The 16,680-nt window shown below is 41.2% G+C and overlaps 1 protein-coding gene across 2 annotated transcripts in view; it reads left to right on the forward strand.

Annotated features, from left to right (window-relative positions):
* Positions 1-16,680, forward strand: part of LOC115180575 (copine-8) — a 133,689-nt gene that overhangs the window by 34,853 nt on the left and 82,156 nt on the right. For both annotated transcript variants that reach the window (XM_029742762.1, XM_029742763.1), the window contains exons 2-5: positions 6,107-6,147; positions 12,076-12,122; positions 12,701-12,804; positions 16,225-16,264. In XM_029742762.1, coding sequence (XP_029598622.1) covers positions 6,107-6,147; positions 12,076-12,122; positions 12,701-12,804; positions 16,225-16,264 — 232 coding nt within the window. The remainder of the gene's footprint in view (positions 1-6,106; positions 6,148-12,075; positions 12,123-12,700; positions 12,805-16,224; positions 16,265-16,680) is intronic.

Consider the following 16,680-nt stretch of genomic DNA (forward strand, 5'->3'; position numbering starts at 1 on the left):
GTTACCCGATCAGAGACATGCTTGACATGTTCATTAAATTAAATGTCTTCACGAACACATATCAGAGAGAAAGAGAGGGGAGGAGGATGGAGAGGAGAGAGCTAATGAGAAGAGTGATGGCGGGGGATATTCTGTGAAACAGCTCTCGTCTCTTCTCCTCCTGTTTTTAATGAGCAGAGGGCTGATGTCAAGCTTACTGTGCATAGAACGTTTGGGAATGACGTACTGTAAGACATCTGTGAAAATTATATCGCAATGTAGAGTGGGATAGCGGCTGTGCGTTTGGACAATTAAGACACTGCAGCAAATAAAACCTATAATAAAAACTCTGTCTTGTCCAGGACTGGCCAATCAGAGCCATTTGCCACATAGGGCTGCCATCATTCACTTTGAACGGAACTATGACTACAGGCAATAGCAACAGCCACAAAATACACCTGAATTAATTTCTGCAGTTATGTAAATACCACGGGAGTCCTCTTTACATTTGGGTACTTTACAGTCCTATTGATCAAACATCTGTGAAAAAGGTAGGCTCTGTCTCCCTTAGTTATGCACATTGACAACAACAACTGTTAGCCAGAGCGCAGAGTCTGCTCCATGTTGTCGAATTTTAGTCAGATAGAGCCTATTTTAAAACTTCTTATAAAGTTGGTTTTGTGGGATAAACTGAAATGTGATATTTTTGACTGATATTATGATTGTTTGTTTCATATCTGCAAAGTAGTTTAAACACTGTCAGTTCCACTTTAAGCCGTCCAATGATAAACCACTGTGGAGGAGTGGTGGGAGGGTTAATTCCAGGAAACTAACCCTGCCAGCTCTTAATGGAACAGAGCATATTAAATGGGCTTTTACCATCTCTGTGGCTTTCAGCTTTCAGCCTCCTACTGAGAGAGAGATGGAGAGGTGAGCATGACTTGTTCAAATTAGCATCTCAGGTTGAAAGCCTAAAACGCTGTACACCCAAAGGCATGCTGAGATAGGGCTGTTACCGTGACCGTGTTACCGCTACACCGGCAGTCACGAGTCATGACCTCAGTCAAATAACACATGACCGTTTAGTCATGGTAACTAGGCTTTTCCAAGCTCTGATGCTGGTCATTAGTAGCCTACCAAACTTGCTAACTGCCTGGTACTCTATTGTACATCTAATCACTCTGACATCAATGCAAATGTGATTGAAAGTCAAATCAAACACTTCATGACAGCCCATGATGTCATGTTGAGAAACATTTCTATAGGCTATGCAATTGAGTGAAAATGTTTTGATGGCCTCTATTAAAAAGAGCAGGATCCCATCAGCTTTCTATAGGCTAGGCCTACTATATTTATTTCTCAACCTTCCTAATATTAAACACAATGCTTTGCTTTACAACAGGAGTATAACCTCACATGGCTGGCATGAAAATGAACCATGGGAAAAGCGTCCTCCATTCACTGTTTAAGTGCATATGTAACAGTGTAGGTTCCGTCCCTCTCTTCGTCCCAACCTGGGCTCGAACCAGGGACCCTTGCACACATCAACAACTGACACCCCACGAAGCATCGTTACCCATCGCGCCACAAAAGCCGCGGCGGTAGGAAACCCTTGAAGTAGGAAACCCTACTTCAAGTCTCAGAGCGAGTGACGTCACCGATTGAAACGCTATTAGTGCGCACCACAGCTAACTAACTAGCCATTTCACATCGGTTACACATAGATGACATGTATTTTAAGAACAGTGTTTTCCTGCTAATTCATGCATTTTGGAACATTCACGCTTATAGCATACTGCCGTGTGCGCATTTGTGCTTATAATGTGAAGAAATTGCCTAATAGTTTATCAACATTTTAAGCTAAATGTTCTGATCTGTTGCATCTGCCTCATTGCTTTTAAAATATTGTATTTATTTGAGATCTATCGCATCCCACAACTGTCCCAGAGTATGTTTGGAATATTTATTTCTGGCACAGAAGGACAAGTTGACCAATAGAATAGGTCAACTTTTATACTATGGGGGATAGTAGATTGACGTTGGCTAGTGCATTTTCTGTTCATTAGGCCTACTCGTCTTGTTGGCTGACAAAGTAAATGTGGACAGTTCTTCTAACATCTTCAATATGCTCCTTGGATTTTGATATGACGCTCGGGCATTATCGATGTGTCCGTCTTCACTTGCAGCCTACTTCGGAACTGAGATGCCTATGAGAAGGACCCGATCACATTACTGGCATTGGCTAATAAGAGTTGTGATATATGAGAGAGCCATGTGAGGGAGAGGTGCTTCAGAGCACGGTACTTGGCAGCCAGGAGAAGGGCATTATAATCGGTATATTCAGCTCAAGGGTACAACGGTCACTTTGTCCGCGAAAGGGATGGATTATTTTAGGGTAACTAGAACTTACTAAATGAAATGAGAGTTTGACTGTGTGATAATAGGTTGCTTCTTGTGTAAATATTTTCTGTCTGGATTTGAATGATTTGCATTCAAACTGAAATTTGAAGCCTGTTGAGATTATTACTGAGTCCTTGTTAAATTGTGAATGAGAGACTGATGAAGTGTGTGCAGCCTGCACAAGAAACAAAGCAGAGCGCATGCCTTTCAAGCAACTATCATGCAGCCTTAGACTGTTTTAAACATTTAAACATATAGCCCAACGTTTGAATCACAACTAAAGTTGCATAAATAACTAAATAAAGCATATAGGAAGACTGTTTCTTTGTTAACCGCTCAACACAGAATAGCCGCATGTGCACACTCCCTCGGGAATCGTTTAGAGAAAATATCCTTTCTATTTTATTCAGCTATATTCAATTGTATTCTTCATACTGTAAAATAATGCCTACGAAATTCTAAGCAATTCTTGTCTGCTAAATTAACTAATGCAGCTGACAGCATAGCCAGATCAGGGCCTAACATAAGGACAACTATTCCGTTCTTCTGAAATATACTATATGTGTCTTTAGACCTGTCTAAAATAAATAATGGATTTGTTGTGATGGTGTGGGCTATATTAAATAGATTTATTAGACTTTTTAAAATGTAGTTGTTCCAAAGGTCTGCATCAGTGGCTTGTAGGATATGTGTGGAAGCCAGGAGATGCTAAACGTGTTTATGGTAATTAATGTTCAATTACCATGAGACCAGCAGTTATTTGCTTGACAATCACCGACTAACAAAATGTCATGCCTGACAGCCCTAATGCTGACGCACGCACACACACAGGGGGAACCCAGGGGCCCATTACACACAGCGAGGACCCAAGGGCCAGTCTCAGTGATGTAACCAGCCAACACAGTCTGGCGAAAATATTTATCTCCTGCTATGAGGAAGGAAACCTGGTTTTAAAATGCTGTCACGACCGTGCAGACCATACTATAGACTCTGCAGCTTTTAGACTCTATAAGATACACGCACGCACGCACGCACATACATACATACATACATACATACATACATACATACATACATACATACATACATACATACATACATACACTGACAAAGTGAGCGAGTCAGTGAGCATCATGGGTAACAGGAAGGCATGGACATAAAAAGATCAGTGTTCCCTCCTGTCCTACAGCAGTCCAAAGCCTCTGCAGATCGCTGGGCTTTAACGGAATAAAGTGGAACATGCCAGCATTTCCTGACCTTTCATCACCTTTATACTGCTCAGTAAGTGTCAGGGATAGTTCAATGGGACATGAACCAGCAGGTCAGGAGGAAAGAAGGGTAGTTCTCACACCCTTTTTTGCAATTTCCACATAAAATGACATACCCAAATCTAACTGCCTGTAGCTCAGGACCTGAAGCAAGGATATGCATATTCTTGATACCATTTGAAAGGAAACACTTTGAAGTTTGTGGAAATGTGAAATTAATGTAGGAGAATATAACACGTTAGATCTGGTAAAAGATAATACAAACAAAAAAACGTGTTTTCTATTTTTTTTGTATCATTTTTGAAATGCAAGAGAAAGGCCATACGTACAGATAGGAGTCTAAGTGTAATTTAGATGTTGGCCACCAGATGGCAGCAGTGTTACATTTCAGACTGAGCCAATAAAGAATTACATTACTACACAATATTTTGTGTCAAGTCAGCCAGGAGTTTGCCCAAATGTGCCAAATTGGTCAATTGATAAATTTTTAAGTACATAACTATAGAGAACATACAAAAATGCTATGGTAATAAAACATTTAAGTGTACACACTCCCAGGAATGTCATACATGATAGATAATTATCTTCCCTTCAGAAAATACACTAACCTTCACACATCTAGCTAGCCGGGCGGGGTCGGTGTGGGGCCAGAGACAGCAGGTGTTCAAACTGTAGAACCAAGTTCCTACATTTGAATATAAAAATCGATTTTATCAAACAAAACTTCTACATTTTATCTCTGGGACCCTCAGGGTGACAAATCAGAGCAAGATTACTGAAATCAACGACATTATTTACCTAAAGAGGTGAATGTGTCAAACCAGTTGCCTTTAAGTGTTTTGTTGTACACTCTCCTCAAACAATAGCATGGTATTGTTTCACAGTAATAGCTACTGTAAATTGGACACTGCACTTAGATTAACACGAATGTAAGCTTTCTGCCCATATAAGACATGTCTATGTCCCGGAAAGTTGGCTGTTGTATACAACATTCTCTAGTCACATTAGTGCACGTTTGCAACAACCTTCCCGGTTTAGGGACACCGATCCCGTAGAGGTTAACGTTTCCAAGCCATGGCAGAGGAGTCACTTATTGTATCTCATCTCTTGTTCCCTCACTCCATCCATCCCGTCATCCAATCCTGATCTTACACGATGAATGGATGTGTGTCGGAATCACTCCAGCGAATTCACTAAAGAATAGCTTAATTATATTAGAGGGAATTGTATTCCCCAAATCCCCTGATTTAAATTAGTCATAATCTTCCCAGCCCTATTTATTTAATGAATATTCTCCAACGTATAAATGCTCAATGACTAGTGTAAGATCTGTCTTTGGCTGTGGAGTTAGAATTTAAAGGCGGAGTGGGGGTTAAGGTTATTTATTTGTAAATGAGTCATTGATTCCAGTGGGGTTTGAAGGTGTAGGTGCTTAGGGGTAGTTTGTCTGTTTTAATGTAAATTAATAGCTTAATTGACTGATTCTCTAGGGGGTTGGTGCATAGGAGGTGTTCTTGATCACTGATGATGACTTCATTATAAACACCCTCCTGAGTATCATGATATAGAAGGTGTTACTGATCGTAATGGATGGGGCTTTTAAACAGCACTGGCAGTGTGCATTTCATGGCTGCCTCTCTCTCTTACCTTTTAATATTTCTCTGTCTGCTAATAAGCCTGACAAGAGCAAGGCCCACTCCGCTCTGTAATGGCTGCTACAGCAAAGCCTCGTTTACAGGCCTCATCTCCTAGCCAATCAGAGCATGACGCTCATGTCTCTCTTCCCAAATGGTACCCTATTGACCAGAGCCCTTTAATAGTGTACTATTAAATCACATTTTATTGGTCACATACACATGGTTAGCAGATGTTATTGTGAGTGTAGTGAAATGCTTTGTGCTTCTAGTTCTGACAATGCAGAAATATCTAACATGTAATCTAACAATTCCACAACAACTACCTAATACACACAAATCTAAGTAAAGGAATGGAATAAGAATATATACGTGTATGGGTGAGCAATGACAGAGCGGCATAGACAAGAAGCAATAGATGGTATAAAATACAGTATAAACATATGAGATGAGTAATGCAAGAGCAAGGCGGAGTGTAAACATTATTAAAGTGTCATTATTAAAGTGACTAGTGATCCATTTTATTAAAGTGGCCAATGATTTCAAGTCTGTATGTAGGCAGCAGCCTCTCTGTGTTCGTGATGGCTTTTTAACAGTCTGATGGCCTTGAGATAGAAGCTATTCTTTATTAGGGAATAGGTTGCCATTTGAGACGCAATCCTGTCTGTCACGCTTGTATCCTGTATCTATCCCCAACGGTGTTCCCTGCCTTAACTAACGAGAGCCTTAATGAGCCAATCAGCGTCTCGTTGTTTAACGAAGCAACGTGGTGTCAGTTTTACTTATTCACACCTCACTCCCTCCTGTTTTGTTTTCTCTTCACAGAAATCTACTGGACATGGATACCTTCTCCAAATCAGACCCAAGTAAGATCACTATGGTTTTGTGTTTATTTGTTTGTTCCACAATGTCACTGTTAATACTTGTTCCATATCAATGTTTCTGCATAAATGGTGAGTGTGCCTGGGGGGCTCTGCTCTCCTGAAACATCTCCAACAAGCTTTATATCCTGTGAAGCAGGATTGGGGTCAATTTCAATTCCAGTCAATTCAGAAAGTTTACCAAGTTCCAATAACAATTCAAATTCTTCCTCCTTGAAAAGCTATGAAGAGAATTGGAATTTCAGTGTACTTCCTGAATTGACTGGAATTTAAACGGAATTGACCCCAACCCTGCTGTTCAATCATTTAACCCCTCTCTATGCCCTAAGCCGAGACCTAATCTGTCTTAACCCATCCTCACACTTCCTATCCAACCTCCTCTCTCTGTCTGGGCCCGGTTTCCCAAAATCATAACACTCGTACCCATATACGGGGTGAAAATGGCAGATTTGGGCACTGATAAGCCCCTAAATTGGAACGACATCAAAAGTCAGGCTTTGCGTTGTATGAGTTTTGATTAATAGCCATTCTGAACTTGAGCACCGCACGCAACAAGAACTTGCCCTCATCCCTCCTGTTAATTGGGCAACTTTTACAAGTTTTTCTGTTGTTTGAGTGAGGGAACTCAATGTATTTTGAAAGATAAGACGTTGAGGATTATAACAATACCACTTGGCTGCGCCATTGGATTATTTTTTGCCCTTCTGCATCACGTCATACACACAAGATCTCCGCTAAACATAGAATCAAGATGTTTAATCTGTCTCTCTTTGATCGCTGATAACTTCAGAACGAAATGGAATACAAAGTTGCCAATGTATTTCCAATTGTTAGACAAGCTAAGGATTAAAAGGTGCTTCAAATGAAAACTGAGGGTGACTGCATTAACCTGTTAGGGTATAGGGGGTAGTATTTTCACGGCTGGATAAAAAAATGTACCCGATTTAATCTGGTTACTAATCCTACCCAGTAACTACAATATGCATATACTTATTATATATGGATAGAAAACACCCTAAAGTTTCTAAAACTGTTTGAATGGTGTCTGTGAGTATAACAGAACTCATTTGGCAGGCAAAACCCTGAGACAGATTCTGACAGGAAGTGGATACCTGATGTGTTGAATTGACTTTAAGCCTATACCATTGAAAAACAAAGGGGCTGAGGAATGTTTTGGCACTTCCTATTGCTTCCGCAAGATGTCCCCAGCCTTTACAAAGTGTTTTGAGTCTTCTACAGTGAGATCTGACTGAAGAAGAGCCTTGGAACGTGATGGCCCATTAGACACCTGGCGCGCGAGTTGATGGTGGGTACTCTGATTCCGAAACGTTTTAAAAGAGAACCCAATGGTCCGCCTTGAATTTTATTCATGTTCTGGTTAAAAAAGGCCCTAATGATTTATGCGATACAACGTTTGACATGTTTGAACGAACGTAAATATATTTTTTCCGTTCGTGAAGTGAAGTGAAGTCCGGCTGGCTTAGATCATGTGCTAACAACACGGAGGTTTTTGGACATAAATGATGAGCTTTTTTGAACAAAACTACATTCGTTATGGACCTGGGATTCTTTGGAAGTGACATCTGATGAAGAGAATCAAAGGTAATGGATTATTTACATAGTATTTTCGATTTTAGATCTCTCCAACATGGCGGTTAGTCTGTATCGCAAAGCGTATTTTTCTGGGCGCAGTGCTCAGATTATTGCAAAGTGTGATTTCCCAGTAAGGTTCATTTTAAATCTGGCAAGTCCATTGCGTTCAAGAGATGTAAATCTATAATTCTTTGAATGACAATATAATATTTTACCAATGTTTTCTAATATTAATTAATTATTTTGTTGTCATGACTTGACTGCCGGTATTGGAGGGAAACGATTTCCTGAACATCAACGCCATAGTAAAACGCTGTTTTTAGATATAAATATGAACTTGATAGAACTAAAAATGCATGCATTGTCTAACATAATGTCCTAGGAGTGTCATCTGATGGAGATTGTAAAAGGTTAGTGCATAATTTTAGCTGATTTTATGGTTTTGGTGACGCCTGTCTTTGAATCGACAATACATTACACACAGCTATTGTCAATGTACTCTCCTAACATAACCTAACTTTATGCTTTCCCCGTAAAACCTTTTTGAAATCGGACAACGTGGTCAGATTAAGGAGATGTTTATCTTTCAAATGTTTGAGAAATTTGAATTTTGACATTTATTTGGTTTCAAATTTGCCGCTCTTGAAATGCACCTGCTGTTGATAGGGTGTGCCACGGGTGGCACGCTAACGTCCCACATAGCCCCAAGAAGTTAAACGATTAATACAGTAGGCCTATAGGCTACAAACAGGCCTACATACACTGAGTGCACAAAACATTAAGAACACCTTCCTAATATTTTGCCCTCAAAACAGCCTCAATTTGTTGGGGTATGGACACTACAATGTGTCAAGCGTTCCACAGAAATGCTGGCCCATGTTAATGTCAATGCTACCCACAGTTGTGTCAAGTTCCAATTTGTAAGTCGCTCTGGATAAGAGCGTCTGCTAAATGACTTAAATGTAAATGTAAGTTGGCTGAATGTCCTTTGGGTGGTGGACCATTCTTGATACACATGGATAACTGTTGTGTGAAAAATCTATTAGTATTGAACTTCTTGACACACTCAAACCGGTGCGCCTGGCACCTACTACCATACCCCGTTCAAAGGCACTACAATCTTTTGTCTTGCCCATTCACCCTCACACATACACAATGCACTTCTCTGTTGTTTCAAGGCTTAAAAATCCTTATTTAACATACCTCCTCCCCTTCATCTACACTGATTTGAAGTGGATTTAACAAGTGACATCCATAAGGGATTATATCATTCAACATTAGGAACACCTGCATTTTCCATGACATAGACTGACCAGGTGTTCCTAATGTTTTGTACACTGTATTTCTATCATATTGAAATCAATTTCATGTTCAATAAATTGAGTTCTATTTTGCTAATTGTACGGCTATAGTGTCTAATTCTTGCCTTCAATATATTTAATGATGTGCGCATAGGTGATTAATATCTCTCTAGGAGCTGCTCCGTCGTCAGTATTGTGACGACGGAGCAACGCTGCCTTTTCTTTTCGACCCCATCGCAATCGACACATGCTCCAACAACGCACTTAGTGAATAGAGCCAATGCCTTTTCAATAGGAGTCATTTGTTGCCCAATGAATGACATTGACAACGGAGATGATTTTCTTACAAAAACACACAAACACTTTGTCTTATGATGGATACAACTCGTATACGTTAGTGTGCCATACAACAGGGATTACACAAAGTCACTTCCCTACTTCTTTTGCGCATTTATTTATTTTTACAGTAATTGTGAGAATCCAGGCTGTATCACATCCGGCCGTGATTGGAAGTCCCATTGGGCGGCGCACAATTGGCCCAGCGTCGTCCGGGTTTGGCCGGGGTAGGACGTCATTGTAAATAAGAATTGGTTCTTAACTGACCTGTCTCGTTAAATAAAATGAAAAATAATTCTCCACCATACCTAGGCCCTTCCTTCTATCCCTCCAGCCTTATCTTCTCCTTTATTTAAGTGTGAGTTTATTTTTACAGGGACAGTGCACATTAATCAATGTTTCTGTAAAAGTGACGGTTTTAACCAGCCGGCTAATTATGGACCATAGTCCCTGGGCAGGTTATTAAAAACAATAACAACGCAGACAAACAATGAGCAGTGAGACCATGTGGAGCAACACAGGACAAGCAACACGCAGCACGCAGACAGAGCAGTAGCACAAGCAACAAAACAAAATACATAAAAGTAACAGTTTCCACACCTCACAAGCTACAGATAACACGGATTATGTTCACAAGTCTGATTGTCCTTTTTAGCCATGTCTCTGTTTTTTGTGAAGGTGTGGTAGGTGGTGCAGTTGTGTGTGTGTCTGATGGCAGTGTATTCCAGACATGGGAAGCTCTCACAGAGAAAGCAGATTGACTAAATGTCAACCAAGTGTTTCCTTAATGGTTTTGATTATCTGGAGGGTCACGTGAAACGTGAACATGAATAAGGCTTTGGGAAAACCATGCTGCTTGAATGTTCTTCATAGAGTGATGCTATTTATGTCAAATGTAAATGTTATTGGTCGAATACAACCAGTCTAGACTTTACAGTGAAACGCTTACTTACAAGAACGTTCCCAACAATGCAGAGTTAAAAAGGAAGACAAATATTTGCTAAATAAAGGAGGAAATATTAACACAGTAGAAACAATAACAATGAGTACCAGTCAATGTGCAGGGGTAGGAAATAGTTGAGGTAATACAGTATGTACATGTGGATAGGGGTAGAATTGACTGGGCAATCAGGATATATAATAAACAGAGTAGCAGCAGTGTGTGTGTTAGTTTAATAAGGGGGTCTGTGTGATGTATGTATCTATCAGTGGAGGCTGCTGAGGGGAGGAGGGCTCAAAATAAGGAATGGAGTCAATGGAATGCTATCAAACACATCAAAGAAGTGGTTTCCATGTGGTTGATACCATTCCATTGACTCCATTCCAGCCATTATTATGAGCCCTCCTCCCCTCGGTAGGTAGGTAGGTAGGTAGGTAGGTAGGTAGGTAGGTAGGTAGGTTATTATGTCATATTTTACCGATGAATCACTGTGTGTTAATGGTTTGGTGTTGTTGTGGCACTGTTGCCTTCTCTCTCTTTCTTTCTTGCTGTTTCTCTCTCTCTGGTTAGAATGCCTCACACATGCTCTTCATCTTTCTGTTTCTCTTTTCTTTCAGGCCTTTGTCTGCTTTTTCTGCCTGTCTTGACATTCTTATATTCCACTAGCCTTGCATGAATTTCTGTAAGTTTTTTTTTTTCTTCCTTTCTTTATGTATGTTTCATGACGTGAGCACAACACACACACACACACACACACACACACACACACACACACACATTCCTGTACTTGATATCAGTGTGTGTCAAACTTGTCATCAACATTGTTTTGGTGCTGATCTCTATATATTCAGCATTTCTAAATTCTGTCTCTTAGCCCCCCCCTCTCTCCTCCACAACTCCAGCCCAAAAATAGAAACGGGTCGTCTTCCTTCTCACGCCTCGTTAGTCAGTGACTCCACTCATATGTCACGAGTCATATTCTCAAGGCAGATTTATTCATATTCCGGTATGGGATCTGTGGCGAAGATTAGGGAGAAGGAGGCTTTGTGACTAATGATGATAGGTTTGTGATGATGAGCCAGGTCCAGGGCCATAAACATTCATGTAAGGAGGCGCTTGTGCTGAGTGGCCATCTTAATCATGCTGAGTGCTGCTGCTCAAGTCTCCCAGCATTAAGCTGCTTCAGTGGGCAGCGAGAGGGTACAGGCAAGGCCAGGGGACAGGCGAGGGACAGGGGGACAACTCTGGCCTTTACTTCTCAGGTCTCAGGTGAGACTTAAAGGTCGTATATCTCTCCGTGCCTTTGAAAATGAAGGGAGAGGGAGAGAAATAGAGCGCTAGTGGGAGTGAGGCAGAGACTGGGAGAGTGAGAGAGAGAGAGAGAGGGACAAAGGCTCCTCTTATGTTTGCTACTTTCCTCTCTTCCCTCTCTCTGTAAGAGGCATATGAACAGAGGCTAATTGGCTTCAGCTCTCCTTGGGGCTGCTGAGTAAGTGATTAAATGTAGGTGTGTGTGTGTGACTAACTCAACAGGAGCTTATTATGCCGTGCATTCTCAAAGCCCTACTGAAATAAGTACGCCAGGAATGAGCTCAGTTTTCTTCCCACTAGAGCATTATGTTGTTGTTGATAAACCATTCCTCCTATGCTTGTAACCCTGTAATGCATTTTCCTCACACTCAAAAGGTCATGCAGGGTCCCCTGTTTAACCTGGTTCTTCTGTGTTTCTCCTTCTTCATCTAGTATGCGTTCTGTACACACAAGGCATCAGCAACAAGGAGTGGAGAGAGGCAAGTCCCTTTCAGTTAGCCTACACAGTACACCAGAGACTGAATTGAAAAGGCCTGATATTCAACATGATCTTAGGCACTCAAACGTCAATATTTATACAAGTAAATGATGAAATGAATCCTCAACCCAATCATAACTCGGTTAGATTCCCCATCTCTGAATATTTTCTCCTATCATTAATAATACTGAAATATCAGACCCATATAACCCCTATAGATAGCGGTGTTAGGTTTCTGTGCATGTATTACTGTCTCTGTGTCCCAAATGGCATCCTATTTCCTACATATGGGCCCTGGTCAAACGTAGTGCACTATATAGGAAATAGGGTGCCATTTGTGAGGCAGCCTCTGACATCACTAATGTCACTCTCAAGTAATGAATTCTCAATATTTTATACATTTGATTTATTTGGAATTGAGACGCACCATCACATTTTTCGAGCGCGATCAATTCATTTCTCTCTCCATTAGAAATCAATTGTATGTCACGAATGTAGTCTGTCAAATACCCCCATTAAATTGATGGAAATATCTTGCATGCTTTTGACCCTCAACCTTTTCATCCTCTCTCTCTCAAGTTTGGAAGGACAGAGGTGATTGAAAACACTCTCAACCCAGAGTTTGTTCGTAAATTCATCTTGGATTATTTCTTTGAGGAACGACAGAATCTGAGATTTGACCTGTAAGTAAAACAAAATATTTGTATGTGCCTCTGTATTTTTCACTTCCTTTGTGTAGTTTTGTGTGTGTGTGTGTGTGTGTGTGTGTGTGTTAAAGTGTGTATCTACAGTGTGCATTGTCAGTACGGATTGGGGTCCCTTGGTGTCCCTGCCTAGTGTGTGTGTGTGTGTGTGTGTATCGGTGTCCCTCCTCGTCATCCTGTCAGAGTAGGTATTTAAATCTCTCTCTGACATGCGAGGGGTCACGAGGTCGCGTGGGCACTCTCTTGCCGATACGAGAGAGAAAATGAAGTGGCGTGTGCGTGTGCGTGTGCGTGTGTGTGTGTGTGTGTGTGTGTGTGTGTGAGAGCACCCGTTGTCATGAAACTGAAAACCAGCTAGGACCTGTGAATTAATACGGTAAAAGCCACGTTCCTTTACTGAGAGACGCACAGCTAACTGAACACACAACTAACTGAATACACACAACTAATTGAATGATACACATATCTCTATTTACAATAATAGCATAATTTATTCCATGTGAATTGGTCTGACTGGGACCGTAATAACTATATATACAAAGTACAGTTGAAGTCAGAAGTTTACATACACCTTAGCCAACTACATTTAAACTCAGTTTTTCACAATTCCTGACATTTAATCCTCGTAAAAATTCCCTGTCTTAGGTCAGGATCACCACTTTATTTTAAGAATGTGAAATGTCAGAATAATAGTAGAGAGAATTATTTATTTCAGCTTTTATTTCTTTCATCACATTCCCAGTGGGTCAGAAGTTTACTTACACTCAATTAGTATTTGGTAGCATTGCCTTTAAAATTGTTTAACTTGGGTTAAACGCTTTGAGTAGCCTTCCGCAAGCTTCCCACAATACGTTGGGTGAATTTTGGCCCATTCCTCCTGACAGAGCTGGTGTAACTGAGTCAGGTTTGTAGGCCTCCTTGCTCGCACACGCTTTTTCAGTTATGCGCGCGCACACACACACACACACACACACACACACACACACACACACACACACACACACACACACACACACAGAGAGACACAGTCGGGGAGGCAGGACTACATGACAGGGACAGGCTATAAATAGACTAGGGAGCCCTAATGTAATTCAGCCAGGTGGAGGGAATGTAAATGGGGTGTGTGTGAGTGAGAGAGGAAAAGCGTGTGTGTTGAGTGGAGTCTGTTCTTTTTTTCAATATATTTTTTGCTGTGTGTAATATGCGGTAGGCTATGTATTGTATAAAGGCATAATCATGATCTTAATTCGGGGTTATTTTCATGCTTGGGCTCATATGCAGTATAGGCCTATGCAGATGCATAAGCGCTAATATGCTTATGGGTGTTTTGAATGAATCATCACCTTAGAAAACACAGTCCATTTTGTTCTGTTAGGCTTTGAAACAGCAAACATGTTTTCCACTCAGTTTCAACCTGTTGTTGATCTTCTTTCTTCAAATTGACCATCACAGGGAGGTGAGTTTTAAAAGCACGATACTGTTTTAATGATAAGCGTTTTGATGTGATTTTCCATAGCATTTGCATTGATGTCAGAGTGGTTAGAGGGGCAATAGAGCCCTGAGTACCAGGCCATTAGGACCTGATGGAGGGAAAATAGAGCCCTGAGTACCAGGCCATTAGGACCTGATGATCGTTAGCCAGTTGGGTACTACCAACGCATGTCCAGAGTGCATAAAAGGAGATTACCGTGACTCAGCGGTCACATAGAATTAAACTGCGGTCATGACTCATGACTGCCGGTGTGGCGGTAATACGGCAACAGCCCTACGCACGCACACAAACACACACACATACTGTACATCATGGAGAAACAATGTACACACATATGCGCAAGCACACACGTGGTAGTCTGTGTGTGTTAGGGGTTGTGGGGCAGTTTTGGCAGCTGAATAAATACAATACGCTTGCCTTGTGCTGTGTGTCTCAGGAAATTCTGCTTTCATGAATGTAAGTGATCTGTTCAACGGAATAGAACATCAGAGCTGCTGTGCCTCCAGTGCCTTGTGAGTTACATAACAAACATCCCAGAGCTCATTCTGACAGTACACCATCCCATCTCCCTGACAGTGGCAGTATGCCACATAATCTGTCCTGCTTGCTAGACGGGGAGAGTGTGTCTGTGTGTGTTAGGGGAGGCTGGCACAGAACTAGAGCCCAGAGACCCACGAGTATCACACAGAGAGATATATTCCCTCTCATCTCCCATCAACAGAATCAGAGCCTACTGGTTGTTTGATGTATGTAATTGAGTAAGGCCATCCTGTAGAGATAACATGGACAGAGATGATAGTGGATGAAACACTGGCCTGTTTGAATACACAATTTCCCTTCAGGCATACATCATGTTTTCTGTCAACAGAATTATGTCTATTTCAGGCCTACGTGATAGTGGGGAGGTGATGTTCCAATATGTGATTTAAATGGATTCTATGTTCAATGGCTGATGTTGTATAGCAGTGTTGTTAAAGCTCCAGTGTGGGATTCGGAAAGATATTCAATGTTTCAATATTCTCAGCTGTATAACAAAACAAGTGACGGGACCATTTTGTTGTTAAAAGCACAATTCCTGTAATTATACACATTTTGCCATGGCTTATGCCTTGTTTTTATGCTATCTAAATGACTAGCAAAATCAATGGGGTCTCCATGCCATGACTTTTTGGGAATTTTAGATTCTCCCCGAGTCTAGTTTTTATTTTGGTGATTGTTAGTTCTCAAATGTGATCTTCTTAAAAAAAAATACAGTGCTCCATTTTCTTTTCTACATAATTTATATATGGTTGAAGTTTACACTGAAAATGTTTTACTGCTACGATTTAGCATGTAGGGGAAACACCGCAGACTATCTTTAACCAGGGCCTGACGAGCATTGGTCCTTTTCTCCTTGGTGGTTTGTTTGGATTAAATGTAATGGTTCTCTCTGTCAGAAAAACCACCGGGGCTACAGTAGTGGGTCTTTGCACCACTGCTTTTCTCTCAACTACGTGAGGCTTGGTCTCCATAAAATAACTTTCAAATATGACCTAAAAAATAGACGCCTATTTTCGGGAGCTGTGTAGCATGAACTGGACTGTGAAATTACTGCAGCTGATTGCAGCCCTGTTGGACAAGAACCCCCTTCCCGAACTGGCTCACACAGACACAGATAGACACCCGCATTGGTACAAGGATACAAGCACACACACAAACACTTAAACAGCCAGGGAGTCATCCACGTCGACATTTCAGGATACTATACAATTATTGAAAAGCACGAACACTTAATACTCTGTGTGACATCATTGCTTTATACATTTACTGAGCGGTCTGAGTGTCCCATTCTATAGATCACCTGCTGCTCCCAGCTGCACTGCTGTCATCGCCATGCCTCTCTAACAGTGTGTGTTTCTCTTCTCCAGGTACGACGTCGACTCAAAGAGCGCCAACCTGTCAAAACATGTAAGTCTCTCTTCTTTCCCTGTGTGTGTGTGTGTGTGTGTGTGCGCGCTTTGAGGGTTCATCCTATTGTCATTAGCACCCCCTTACTAGAGTAGTTAATCTCTGTTCTGTAATGACTGGGTTTAGTATTTCATAGTGGGGTTACCTCCCCTGGGTAGCCAGTGTGTTTTTAGCATAACTGCACGCACGCTCTCAGTTCCATGTGATGCACTGTGTGTTCTCTACCCTCCCTGCCCCTCGCCTGTCTATTGTCATCGCTGTGAATGAAAACAGTAATCTCATGTAACAATGCCATCAGTCTGTCTTTGTTGACACACAATAAACCCTGATTCTTCTTTTATAAGGATATTATTTTATTTACATTTAGATAGACCGAAACAGGCAGACCGGTAGGCAGGCGCGCGCGCACACACGTC

Source organism: Salmo trutta, chromosome 40 (assembly GCF_901001165.1).
Source record: "Salmo trutta chromosome 40, fSalTru1.1, whole genome shotgun sequence".
NCBI lineage: Eukaryota > Metazoa > Chordata > Actinopteri > Salmoniformes > Salmonidae > Salmo > Salmo trutta.